At 37.9% G+C, this 13,226-nt stretch overlaps 1 protein-coding gene and 1 long non-coding RNA gene across 2 annotated transcripts; one reads left to right on the top strand and one right to left on the bottom strand.

Annotated features, from left to right (window-relative positions):
- The first annotated feature begins 3,076 nt into the window (after positions 1 to 3,076).
- LOC107556403 (uncharacterized) lies at positions 3,077 to 4,234 on the top strand. The gene is made up of 2 exons (XR_001605277.1): positions 3,077 to 3,362; positions 3,526 to 4,234. It is a non-coding gene; the product is annotated as an uncharacterized lncRNA (long non-coding RNA).
- A 545-nt stretch (positions 4,235 to 4,779) lies between these two features.
- Positions 4,780 to 12,813, bottom strand: galnt12 (UDP-N-acetyl-alpha-D-galactosamine:polypeptide N-acetylgalactosaminyltransferase 12). The gene is made up of 11 exons (XM_016239449.1): positions 12,452 to 12,813; positions 12,323 to 12,326; positions 12,134 to 12,197; positions 11,365 to 11,554; positions 10,980 to 11,165; positions 10,223 to 10,340; positions 9,060 to 9,236; positions 7,142 to 7,273; positions 6,473 to 6,586; positions 5,816 to 5,971; positions 4,780 to 5,095 (listed from the first exon to the last, which is right to left on the bottom strand). The coding sequence occupies exons 1-11, from the start codon at positions 12,808 to 12,810 to the stop codon at positions 4,958 to 4,960; spliced, it is 1,638 nt and encodes a 545-aa protein (XP_016094935.1). The 5' UTR covers positions 12,811 to 12,813; the 3' UTR covers positions 4,780 to 4,957.
- Positions 12,814 to 13,226: the final 413 nt, after the last annotated feature.

Below are 13,226 nucleotides of genomic sequence, written 5' to 3'. Positions count from 1 at the left end.
AAAATGGGGAAAAACACCTGACAGACTTAACTATTTTAATGACGCCCACATTTCAAAATCCAATCAACAACCGATAGACAGAACTAAGTCCCCACCCTTCATTTTTTTCTTTTTGAATAATCCGTTAGACTCGAAAATACGTCACAATATAATAGATCTGTCAAGATTCAGTGTAATATTAAAAACACTACACACTACACTTATCTCTGGGTTAAAGTCACTTTTAACCCCTGAACGGTTGATATTTCACATCAGAAATTTTGAAAGAGGTTCACATGCCAGGTTTCGCTTCATCGCCTGAAAGTGCTAACATGTTATGAACACGAAAGACATTAGTTCGACAACATGAGCCAGTTGAACAGACAGTGTAGAAAATGATAGCATGTATCTGTCAGTGTCTCATCTCGCTTTGCCAACTCAAGCTTATTTTCATCTCTGAAAAGAGATGCTCGGCATACAGAGAGACCTTGTCAAGCAACACATGGAATGTAGGCGAGCAAGCTTCCTTCATATCTAAGATCCCAAATGCATCACAAGGAGGTGAATGCCGTTTACACCTCAGAGATCATTTTAATATTTAATACCCTTTTCTAAAGCTAAAAAGTGACGTGGTCGTAATCCCATTTGCCTATGACAACAGTGCACCAACACTGACGCCGCTGCTGAAGAGAAAGAAGTTGTGCAGATGCAACGAGACGAAAATAAGGTTCTCCACAGTAATTCATGCAGAAGGCACATCTAACGCCTCTCTGGCAGCAGAGCCGGTGTGATCTGCCGGCTTCCAAAGCTTCATTCCATGACCCTGTTCCTAAAGCCAGCTAGAGTGTTCCAAACTAATCCCATCCTGCACCCAGAGAGCGAGGCAGATGACACCATACAAAAGAAACCCACAAACAGTATGAAATATCAAACAGACGCACATCATGAATGAGTAATTGAGAATGACTGCGGGGCAGAGCGCATAGTGAGGAGCATCTTGGCATGAGTGCTTCCTCATACTCAGCTGCACATCTTCCAGCCAATCGGCTGCCAACGACACCACCATCGTCTCGCTGCGACTAAGACTCCAACATGGATGGAAAGAACAAACACGCATTCAGCGGGTGAACGAAATGGGAAGAGTTTGCGATTTATTATTTTCCACAATAACCCGAGTGAAGTGCCAGAATACGAGCACTTGCTGGAGATACGAGAGTGTGTAATACGGTGGAAAAAAAGATTGCCAGGTGTTGTCAGTTTTTGGTAAAGAAAGATAGGCACACATTGGGATGTTATTCAATGGCTTTAATGTGTAAAAAGTCAAACATGAAATCAATTTGAAGTTAAAGCAACTTTAATTTTTTAGATCTAGAAAAAAAAAAAAGTCGTTACAATTAAAAGGTGCACTCAATAGATTTTTCCCTAATTAAAATGTTTTGCACAAAGAAATTGAAATATGTATAAAATAAAGTATCCTCACATGAGAGGAAGACTGCAATCATATCAGTTACCTAATAAAAGCAGCTTTATTTTACATGGAGTGGGCTGGCTTTTGTTAAATACTAATAACCTTATTTCTGAAACTTTGCGTATTATGATTGTGATTGCGTATTATCACTGATTGTGAATGACATAAAATGGTGTAGCATAACAAACAAAAAAGTACTGAGTGCGTCTTTAAATTAGATATTAGACATCATTAACCATAATTAATGCATTAATAATAAAAAAAGAATACCTTCATTTCTGATGTTAAGGTCACTTACACAGCATAAAGTTACCTGAATTTTCTTCCAGCATTGATACCGTTTCAAAACACATGGTTTCAACATTCTACCATCATTAAAATTAAACGTAAAATAAAATAACATTAAAAAGCATTCATTATTCCAAGAAAAGTGCATACTCGCTGCTGCCGTTACCAACCACATAACTTTTATGGCCACGGTTGGTCCTATGCATCAGTAACTAGGCATGTTTGAAGATCAAAATGCATGATATGAATTTTAAACCACATTTATCTATAGAATGTATCATTTTTTGTGTTTTATACTTCCATTGTATTGAGGATAAAATGACCATATAGACAGTGGAAATAGGACTTAAAACCATTCATACAGAATATCCTCTTTTTGACCTCTTTAAGAAACCCATAATCAAATTCTGAGGCTTTGACAGACAGGAAAAGCCCTACCATTGCAAACATAATTGTTCTCATAATATTATCAATCTTTCAATCACCTTCTTATCTATAGAGGCCGTGAAAACATCTGTCCAGTATTGAAGCTCATGTCACATGCTCTCATAGAATCACATCAGTAAACCAATTCTCCCCATGACAATGTTCAGTTGGCCCGTCACCTTATAGATTAAAACAAAAAATATGATCTGTAAACCAAAGGAAAGTTCCCTCTCACCTATATTTTACATTAAAATGTCCTTCTTTGAACACTGTGTAAGGCACTTAAAACATTTTAAATGTCTTTAAAATAAAAGAAAAATAGTCTTTATTTACTCATCTTTAAGTCTTTCAAAAACATTTTTCTTTCTTTCTTTCTGTTTGGAGATATTTAAGCATGGCATAGCTGCTTTTTTCCACAGAAATAAAGTAAATGGTGGTTTTCAATCAATAACTTATAGAACTATTATTTCTATATAGCTATATAGAAAATAGCTCATGACTTTTATAGACAACTTTTATATTTATATCGTGCCTTTTTTGGAAAATAGCAGCATAAACATTCTTCAAAATATCTTCTTTTGTGTTTCACAGGAGAAAGTTGTACAGTTGTAGAACGGCATAAAGGTGAGTAAATGACAGAGTTCAGTTTTGACTAAAAATCTACTTCCTATTTTCAACATCCCAGCAATTTGAAAGACACCAGCAATTACTGAAGTAATAAATAACTGAGAAAGCTAAGTTAATCAAATAAATTAATTATAAATGACTTACAGAAATGAGCATTCAGCATAGAAAACATACCTACAGTTGGTCAGAATTTAAAGAGGTTTATATCCACATACTCTAAACCAGTGCGTGTCAAACTCAGTTCCTGGAGGGCCGCAGCCCTGCTGAGTTTAGTTCCAACCCTGCTCCGACACACATACCATGTAGTTTTCAAATAAGCCTGAAGGACTTGATTAGCTGGATCAGCTGCATTTAATTAGTTGAATTGAATCTAAACTCTGCAGGGCTGTGGCCCTCCAGGAACTGAGTTTGACACCCCTGCCCTAAACTAACTAACCAGCACTGTTTCTCTACAACTTTAGGGAAATATGAAGCAAAAATCACAGTAATTTGGCCACTACAATCTAGTATTTGCTGTGACATCCAGCTCTGTTTCATCCCCTTCAAATGACTGACGATCTATTCTCAACAGCAGGTAAATGACTAGAGGTAGGCTGCCATATGGTTTCAGATAAAAGTAATAATAATCACTGTACATTTTTAACAGTAATTGTGTATAAAAAGTGTAACCCAGCATCTCAATCACTGCATCGTGGGCTACTGAAATTACACAATGTAAATACAAGCTGACGTTACAGCATGCAGGACAAAGCGGACAAGGAATAAAAGGGAGAATTTGGCACCACCTAGTGGTTGGAAAGAGAATGGCAGCTGCGCCGCCACTGCCCGCACTGCTGCTTATCTGAGCCTAATCTCAATACTCAGCCAAAAATACACACACAACCAGGCTGCCAGGAGGCTCGAAGTGCAAGCGAGATCTGACTTACATCGGGTACCGGATCACAGAGGAGGAGTTTTTAAAAATGCTAGTCGCTAGAAAAAAGTAGTTAAATATGTCAAAGAATTTGAATAAATAGAAGCTACTTTGCAGGAGAACAGGGGAAGATGAGACACCAGCAGATGGAGCTGGCAGCACTGGCTGATTAAAATAACTCCAATTACCATCTTATAAAATGGTAATGATTGTCAATTGCGACAGAGAGAGACCCAGAGGTTATGATGAGCGTTTAAATACAGTTTACACATCTTGCTGAGAAATGGAGGTGTTCAGTAATGATGTGTATGTGCAGGCCAACCTGGAAGACTAATTCACCATGGGTTTCCTTAGGAACTTCCTGTGGGCTTTAAGAATGGCAGTTTTGGATTTAGAATTCAAAGATGATCTGTAGTTTCGAGACTTTTACATTTCATCATACAACATACACTACTGTTCAAACTTTTGGAGCTGGTAAGAACTTTTGATGATTTTGAAATTAGTCTTTCATGCTCACCATAAAAATACAGTAATATTGTGAAATAAAACTACAATTTAAAATAACCATTTTCTATTTTAATATATTTTAAAATGTCATTCATTCCTATGATGGCAAAGCTAAATATTTAGCAGCCATTACTCCAGTTTTCAGTGTCATATGATCCTTCAAAAATCTTTCTAATATTCTAAACATGATTAATGATATTTGAAACATTTTTTTCAGGATTCTTTGATGACTCAAAGTTAAAAAAGTACAGCACCTATTTGAAATAAATATTTTGTAACATTATAAATATCTTATCCATCACTTATGGACAATTTAATGCATCCTTGCTTAATAAAAATAATAATTGTGACCCCAAACTTTTGAACAGTAGTGAATGTTGTAGCACATATACCTTATTTTACTCAGAAATCCAAAACTCGTTGAACATTTTTGAGAACACTCATGGCACAAAAATGCTAATTCTCCTCAGGGTTTTAGAATTACAAACTGAACAACTCTATTATGAGTGATTAATTTTAATACACTATCCAAAAATGTTCAAATCAAATATGTTAATTCATTAAAACATACCATATTTTCTTCAGTTTAACAGACAGAGTCTGTACTGTGCATGTCGTGTAAAAGGAAGGCACTATCAATCCTAAGCGGAGGAAGTGGAATGCTCAATAAGCTGGTGTGAAGTCAGAACAGCCCATATGAAATGCACTTTGAACTGTAGTGCAGGTGAAGGGTGTAGAGAGAACCTTTGCTATGTTCTCTCTTCAAAGAACCACTTCTGGGAGGCTGAGTCGGAGCAGGGACGGAGAGCAGGGCCAGGGTTCCCAGTGTCGGTCCGGGCTACTGCCTCAACACACTTCTGTGTCTGAACATGGTAGAGAGAGCCGTCCTGCCAATGCAATGATTATGAGAATTGTTACACATCCAAGTCGAATACTTAAGGTCAGGGGTTTGTTCAAATACTACAGTATAAAGGCCTTTGGCACACTAGAACAGGAAGCTCAGTCAACCCCAGCGTTTCATTTGCTCCCAGCACCTCTCCTCCTTACTCTAATACCCCACAGTCTAGAGAGAATCACGCTGACGTCACGCTGCTCTTCAGGTGCTCGCTGTACTGGCAAAGAGTTCACACTAAGGCTTGCTTCTGAAATTTCACTGCAAGCCACACTGAAACCTCTTGCCATGCTGGGTGACTTTCTCAAGTAACACTTTAATGTGACATTTTCTTGGACTGTTGTTTGCTTCCAAGAACACTTGATGTGCTGCTCAAGAAGCATTTCTTTTTATTATCAATGTTGAAAACAGCTGTGCTGCTTAATATTTTTGTGGAAACTGTGATGCATATTTTAGGATTCTTTAATGAATAAAAAGTTAAAAAGAACTGCATTTATTTCAAATAGAAATTATTTGTAACATTATAAATTACTGTTACTTTACGGTTTCACTTTTGAACCAATTTAAAGCATCCTTGCTGAATAAAACAACAAAAGTCGACAAAAGACTAACTTTTGAATGGTAGTGTATATGTGATTATTTAGGATTAATTAATGCAATTAATTTGAATAAAATTCTATTTGCATACAATCATACATCTGGTTTGTGATCTCACCTCTCTGAATAGGAACTTCTGGTCTTCAGGCACAGCTTCCCTGGGTTTACTGCAGTGATGCATGGTAAGAAATGTGGAGACAGGATCAGCCACGACGCAGCCTGCAGGGTCCCTCGTGTTATAACGGATCTCTTGGAGTGTGGAGTACTCAAAGAACTGTCGCGGGAACAGGAAGATATATACACACTCAACACAGCTCAACACATTTCTGAAGGTCTGTTATACCTTCGAATAAACCATCTTTTTTTTTAAGTCTCAAACAGGATTGACCCAAATGTACCAAACCAGAAAAAAAATGGAAGAGCATTTCTCTTGTATTCACAGAGAGAATCCATTAGAAAAGTGTTGTTGTGCTGTACATATGGCTGATATTGTGCACTGATGAGTCTCCAGGGCTCATCTGCCTCCCCACAGAGAGGGAGGAGACGAATAAAATCTGTGCCCGGCGACTGGAGTTGCTTTAAAAACAAGTGTGCTGTGAAGTGCACAACACACTATTTACTGTGCCGTATTAGGATGCGGTCTTAATAATACATTAGAAGTATGAGACACACGTTGATGTATATTCCTGAGGACGCATTACAATTTCTGTGTATTGTGCAGCAGTGAACACTAATTGGAGCAGTGTGGCTGTCTGTCTGTCAAAATGAAAGCTACCTGGTTTTGTCCCATGCCGTGACAAGGGTAAAGAATGACTCGGTGACCGGCCATATTATGATCATCAGGTGGGTTGTAGTCAAAGCAGTAGTTGTCCATTCCTTTATTCTTCAGCTACAATTGAGAAGAAACAAAGAAACATTTAAATAATGTGTCCAAAAGTCTGATTTTTCTTATTTAAAGGGATATTTCTCCCCAAAATGAAAATTGTCATCATTTACTCATTTTTTTGATCAAATCTGAGAAATTTCTCTTCACCCAAAATTCTGACACTTCAATGTTCATATGAGAATAAATGTAAATCACGTCTGTTCATCATATAAATAATTTGTCTTTATAGATTTTTAATCAGAAATTACATTATCAGCATAATAGGAGTAAAAGTTTATATCATAATGTTTGTTCTGAATTTAAAAAAAAAAAGTTCTGTTTATTTCAACTTTTAAATAAAACCGTCCCAGATTTTGTCTACACTATGCCACTCGCTTGCAGTGTAGTTTTGTTGATTACAAAGGAACTGGCCTCATTTCATCATGTCACACTATGCTTGCATTGTAAACCTTAAATCAAACCAACTTGCTTACTGTTGTGAACAATAGCATTTTTACTTCTTGATTTCTGCTGCTACAAAGCTGTGCATGTAAACACAAGAAGTTTGTCTCTTCTCACCATGCCAAACATTCCAGGCCTGTCCTCTGGGACTTGAATGTCAGGGTAGATGTTCTCCAAGAGCCACTTAAAATCTTTACAGCCAAGACGCATTCGGAGTTTCCGTCTGTCTGTCACATCACCATATGCCTCCTGAAACAAGTGTTAAAAATGATGGATCCTGTTGAAGATATTTTACTACTTTTTAATGTATTTACACTTAATTACTTCATGAGCATTGGTATGATGCGGTTTGGAATTTATATTTATGCTTATTAATAAGCTATATGCACAATAACGTATTACTTGCACCCTTTTTAAAAAGAGACTATTCATTTTCATAAACTGCAACTTTTCATGAACTGCAACATTTTTAATTGTCATTTTTCAGAGGTATGTAAAGACAACAGCAGCTCCACGTCAAATGAAAGAAGCTTTAGCAACACCAACATGCTGAATTCTTGAGTAACAGCAGCTATCGCCTGTTTGACGCATTGTTTTGGGTTTTCACACTGGTCTATTATACATTTACATCAAAATAATAATTTACATATACAGGTGACTGATTCACTAATCTGCATTCAGTTTATATTTTTGATTTATTTTGTATCTGATGTGACAGCTCATAAGTCACTGGTCAGTCTGTTTTCTTTGTCAAACAAAGACAAAAAACTTTGGACTGCTCGTCGAAAAAAAAAAGATTCATTTACAAATATCCGTCCCCAATGTGAATAGCAAGGAATGTGAATTTCCTGTAGGAATCCAGCCATCAATTGTAATTCTTGTCTTAGTAAATACCACATGAACAGATCATTTACAATACTCTCTCTTCATTCTACATCAACTGTTTTCACAAAATGATCATATAAAAGCAAACAACTAATAACATAGTCATCTTGTTTTTTAAGCATTCTGGTGCAATTACCCTGCAACGGTACACCACAAATTGCTACATGCTGCAACATCCTGTTGCAAAATAAAGTTGTAACCCCATCTCAAGAAACAAGACTGATAAAGGCCAAGTTCCTGTGTATGTCTGTGGCATCTCTTCATAACCACCCGCCAGACATGAATTACTGGTGAGTGATGGTCCACACAGTGGTGCCAGAGATACTCTCCCCTATGAGGAACATCTGTTGGAGGTAAAGCTCTGGCTGAGTTTAATCAAATCTGCACTAAGATGAATGACAAGAAACGCACTTCTAATTAACCAACTTGATAGCGAATCATCAATAACGTACGGTCTCGCTGTGAGTGCCAGCCGGGTGGCACAACATCACACCCATTGATGATCTATCTGTGATCAGGCTTCAGTCTCAACAAAGTCCTGAGGCGGCACGTATCGTCCAGCTACACGCTCAACCAAGCGGCTGTCAAATTAAGCTTTCTGATCATCAAGATCCATCAAAGAGCCTCATTCTGTTGATCTTTAGAACTCTGTGGCCCAAACAACAGAGATTTTGACCATGAATAAAATATGCCGCGAGACTCGGGAGGGTGAAAGAGAGAGCGATCCTCTTACGAATTTGCGTGGAAGCAGAGTATGAAGGTTGTCAAACCTGATCCACGTTGGCAAGGCCAGTGTTTGCCTGTGGTTTATACCCAAAAAGAGAGAGAGCTTTATCTGCTGGCATCTCGTCAGATAGATTTCGAGTTGGTGGTGCCAACCTGGCAGCATCTCCAAGGTGCAGAGAGAAAAGGGTTATCCGATCTGTCACCGAGAGCACCTCTCTCTTTAACTACAGGGCTCGTTTAGAGCATATCCACAGATTCTGTAAAGATGGGTGAAGATACATCTAGATTTGTGCAAAGAAAATGTGCATCTTTCACAAGGGCTATGCGAGTCTATCTACACTAATCTCAAAGATAGACAGTGTGAAAACAAGCAGACAAGCAAACAAAAGCAGAGTTATGCATCAGACCGCACAAGTAGGCGTACCAGACGAGCATGAGGGCTGCGATGGTAATACACTTCTTTGTATTCGTCCATCCAGACTTCTGCCGCCCGCACGCTGTTGGCCAAGGCCTTGTTTCTCGAGTATGGCGCTTTCTTCGGAAAGACGTGGCCCACGTGAGAGCAAGGATGGATTTCCAGACTCCCTCCACACTGCCAGATCTGAAAAACACCCAAGACAGGAAACAGATTAGCCATCCGAAATAATCCGTAGGCAGCATTTTAGGCATATTTGAAATTAGGCAGTTTAATTATGCTGCCTTCTAAGGACCCCTGAATATGACATTTCTCCAGATGTGTATATTTTCTTGTACTCTTTTTCTCCCCATTATTTAAGTATAGTTCGATATAATGCTGAAGAGAAACAATTTCCATTTTAATTCAAATATATTTGTATAACTCTTAAATAATAAGAGTAAATATTGCTCCAAATCAGCTTTACAGACAAAATTGCCATAATATCCTAAGTAAGCAAGTTAAAGGTCAGTGTTGAGAGGACAAAGAAAACTCTCTAGATGAAACGATTTTTCACTATACTGTATGTAGATTTGGTTTTGATTTCTAACTGTTAAAAATTATGAAACATGATTAATTCAAACAATTTTAAACAGTAATATCAAATTTGGTTATTGTGCTAAATTATTACAATTAACATTAAACAGTAACTTCTTTGATTGAAATCTTAAGTTAACATGTTAATTCCTGCAAATAGACCGATCCAGAGAATAAATAGGCTGGTCTGTCATATTGCACTGACAGAGCAGCTGTCTGGTCTTTGTGACGTTCCTTGCTGAAATCTGGTTAAAACGCCGCTCCTGGCATTCAAGGCATTCAAAACACAAGTGCACCATTGCTGTCTATGTAACAGTGTTGGAATCCTTCAGGGGATGAGCTGAGTAATGAGAGGAATAATGAGTAAGTAAATGCTGCATAAACACTGAAGGTCGATTTATTCATCATGTTAGCTGGCGGACACTTAATAAAGACACAGACTGACCTCCTAACCTTGTGTGACTCATCACACAGTTTTCAAACTAGGATTGTGACCATCTGCCAAAAAGGCTTTCTCCCCTCAGGAAACCAAAACTTGGGAGACAAACGAGAGGAACATTTTTTTTTTTAGAAAGAGTTCAACAAAACGCACTTACTCTGAATGAGAACTCCAGGTTCTCTCCACCCCACACCTCCATTCCTGTGTCATATGTGCCCAGGTAATGGAAGTACTTCTTATTGACTGCAAACAAACCCCCAGCCATTGTAGGAGACCTGGATCAAAGCAACAGACAGAGATATTTCTGTGATTCTACTAGGAAAATTACAGTAACGTCCAGGAAAAGCATAAATTACGGTGACCATACAACCTGTTTTTCCCGGACATGTCCTGGCTGGGATTTCAAAATGTAAAATGTCTGGCTTTTGGCATTGTACATTATATGTACGTGTATTTGCATTTGACCATTCTCTGTACAGTAGATCCCATCTTCTTGCACACCATGATTGGACAATTATGTACACTGCCTCCACGCTATTGGTCAACCTACTTGTCAGTCATTACCTTTAAGAAGTATGAAAACAACAGAAAAAAAACAAAGCCAAAAAAACTGACATTTTAGGCAATTCTCAGCCAGGACATGTCCAGGAAAATGAGGACATATGATCACTCTACATAAAGGCAGGGTTTACTGATGTTTTATTGCAGTTATTTGCATAAACATTTAATTTGGAGAGAAAACATTCAAATATGTTCACCTAAATGGTTCTGCTGCCTGAAACATTGCAACAAAAATCACAAAGAAATGGTCATGATTCAGTCAATGCTGAAAATGCAATGACATATCAACCAAATCATTGTTTTCCTTAGTATTACAAATTGTTTTCCATTTGGTGCAACCATGAAGCACGGACCTGATGACATCAGTGGGAGAACTTCTGCGTTTCTGTTCATGTTCTGGGATACTGTGCCACGTGAACACCAATCTCCAATCAAATCCTCCAATCTGAGGTTCTCCAGCGTTGCCCAGGAACTGGAAGGTGTTCCAGTCAATAACATCAATCACTGGACACACCACAGCCAAAGGCTCGTCCTTTATTCTACAGGTTTTAGAGATTTTTAAAAGGGGGAGATAAATATTCATTTCTCACAAAACAAACAGTGATGTAGAATGTAGTTTAGGCGTGACCAGAAAAAAAGCATGCACATTTTGTAATGCAAAAACAGAGCAAATTTATGTACAAATTTAATGAAACAATGCATGTTTGAGGTTTGTAGAGAGGAGTTTATCAGTCTCACCTCTGGAGTAAAGGCTCCAACCAGCCTTCATGGCACTCACAGTGGCAATCGAGGAAGGTCAGCACTTCTCCTGTGGCAATGGATGCCCCCAGGAGCCGCGCTCGCACCAAACCCTCTCTCTTCCTTGCTCGGATCAGACGCACCTTTTTGAGATTGGCGATGTAGTTCTCTAGAGGCTCCTTTAAATGATCTGTGGGTCAAATTCATGAGAACTGCTCAGTAACAGCTGCAGACCTAGAGGGAACAAGAACTTAGGACAGACATAAAGTATGCTAATTGGCTTTTGTATAAAAGAGCAACTTGCTGTTTCACCACAGGGTGGAGCTGAGACTGTTATTGCTGTGGTATTTCCTTAATAAGAATCTGTTTTCAAACCTAGATTTTTGTGATCAGGGATGCGTGTGTCCTCTTTGTGCTGTGCCTGGACCTAACTTAACTAATAACTGTTAAATAAGTAAATATTTATGTACACTATTCTATTAATATCCAGTTATCGTTTTACTCAAGATTTTTTCTTGTTTTTGTTCTTTGTTTATGTTTAAAGTTAAAGAGGGAACATGAAAGACAGTATAAATTGGGTAAGACTTCATTTGTATTTATTATTTATATATGCTTGACTTATAGTAGTAATTTTTTATTCAACGTGTCCATAAAGGGGTCTGACTGCAATGGATTTTATTAATTATTTTAAAAATTCAGCATTTTTGTGAGATAACCAACAAAAAGTTTTTGATTTTTTTTTTATGTACAAAATTTATTTGAGTATGACCAACTGTGACAGCACCACGTTTAACGTTTTTCTCCTGCTTTGTTACTTTGTAGACGGTCCCTATCTGTAATTGCATATTAGACATTGGGGCAAGATAGGGACCGTTTACAAAAACATTTACAACTTTTATGGCTTGCAATAAATCGGGAAGGATTACAACTAATTAACTACGATGTGTAGGCTACCTACCTGTCTACATTCTGATGTTATACAAATAAACCCATTAATACCATTAGACAAAACATTTAATGATCTTTTAAGGCTGGATCTCTCACAAATATCAAACTTCAAACATTCCTGTCCAGCATGGACACTTACAGTGGGTTCCATCTTTCAGGCAGCCTGCGGTGTAATGATATCCTATCGCTCACATAAGTGTTTATCTGATGTTTTTTGATGCTCTCCTCCTCCTCTCGCTTCTCTTCTTCAGTCAGATCCAGTTTAACAGCTCTACCCATCTCTCCCAAAGCATTTATGTCTAGAGGAGGCTTGTCGCAAACAGGTTTCTTCAGTAATTCCTCGTCCACATTTTTGTGCTGCTCGACTGGAACTTCTCTTCGACTCGCCAGTCCGACATCACTCTGCGTGTTCCTGTGAAACACTAAATATCCCACTACAAAAGCCCCGAGAATGTACAGAATGAACTTGGGCCGACTCCGTCTGCCACATATTGCCATAGCATGTCCGCTTTATAAACACCGTTATGCCAAGATATACAAGCCTGTACATACATTGTTACTTAATATGTGAAATAATGTATGATTTAAATAAGAATGCCTCATTCACATTTCACAACCAGCCTAACCTTTTACAACACACTTCTTAACTATTTGAAGTTTCTATTTGAAGTGTATATTTGTTCATTCCTGTAGACATCACTTTTCTCACAATTTCTGCCATATTACACGGTTTTGTTTCTTTTCAATTAATTTGAACACATTTGCATGAAATTATTGAAATTTGTATTGAAATAACATTAAATCCATATACAGTGGGGAAAAAAAGTATTTAGTCAGCCACCAATTGACTTGCATGTCGCTAGTGTCAGAACCAGTGTTCATTGTACTGGACATTAAATAAGTTATAAACTTCT

This window comes from Sinocyclocheilus grahami, unplaced genomic scaffold (genome assembly GCF_001515645.1).
Source record: "Sinocyclocheilus grahami isolate Dianchi unplaced genomic scaffold, SAMN03320097.WGS_v1.1 scaffold566.1, whole genome shotgun sequence".
Taxonomy (NCBI): domain Eukaryota; kingdom Metazoa; phylum Chordata; class Actinopteri; order Cypriniformes; family Cyprinidae; genus Sinocyclocheilus; species Sinocyclocheilus grahami.
The sequence above is the reverse complement of the archived record's forward strand: the minus strand, read 5'-3'. Positions and strand labels throughout refer to the sequence as shown.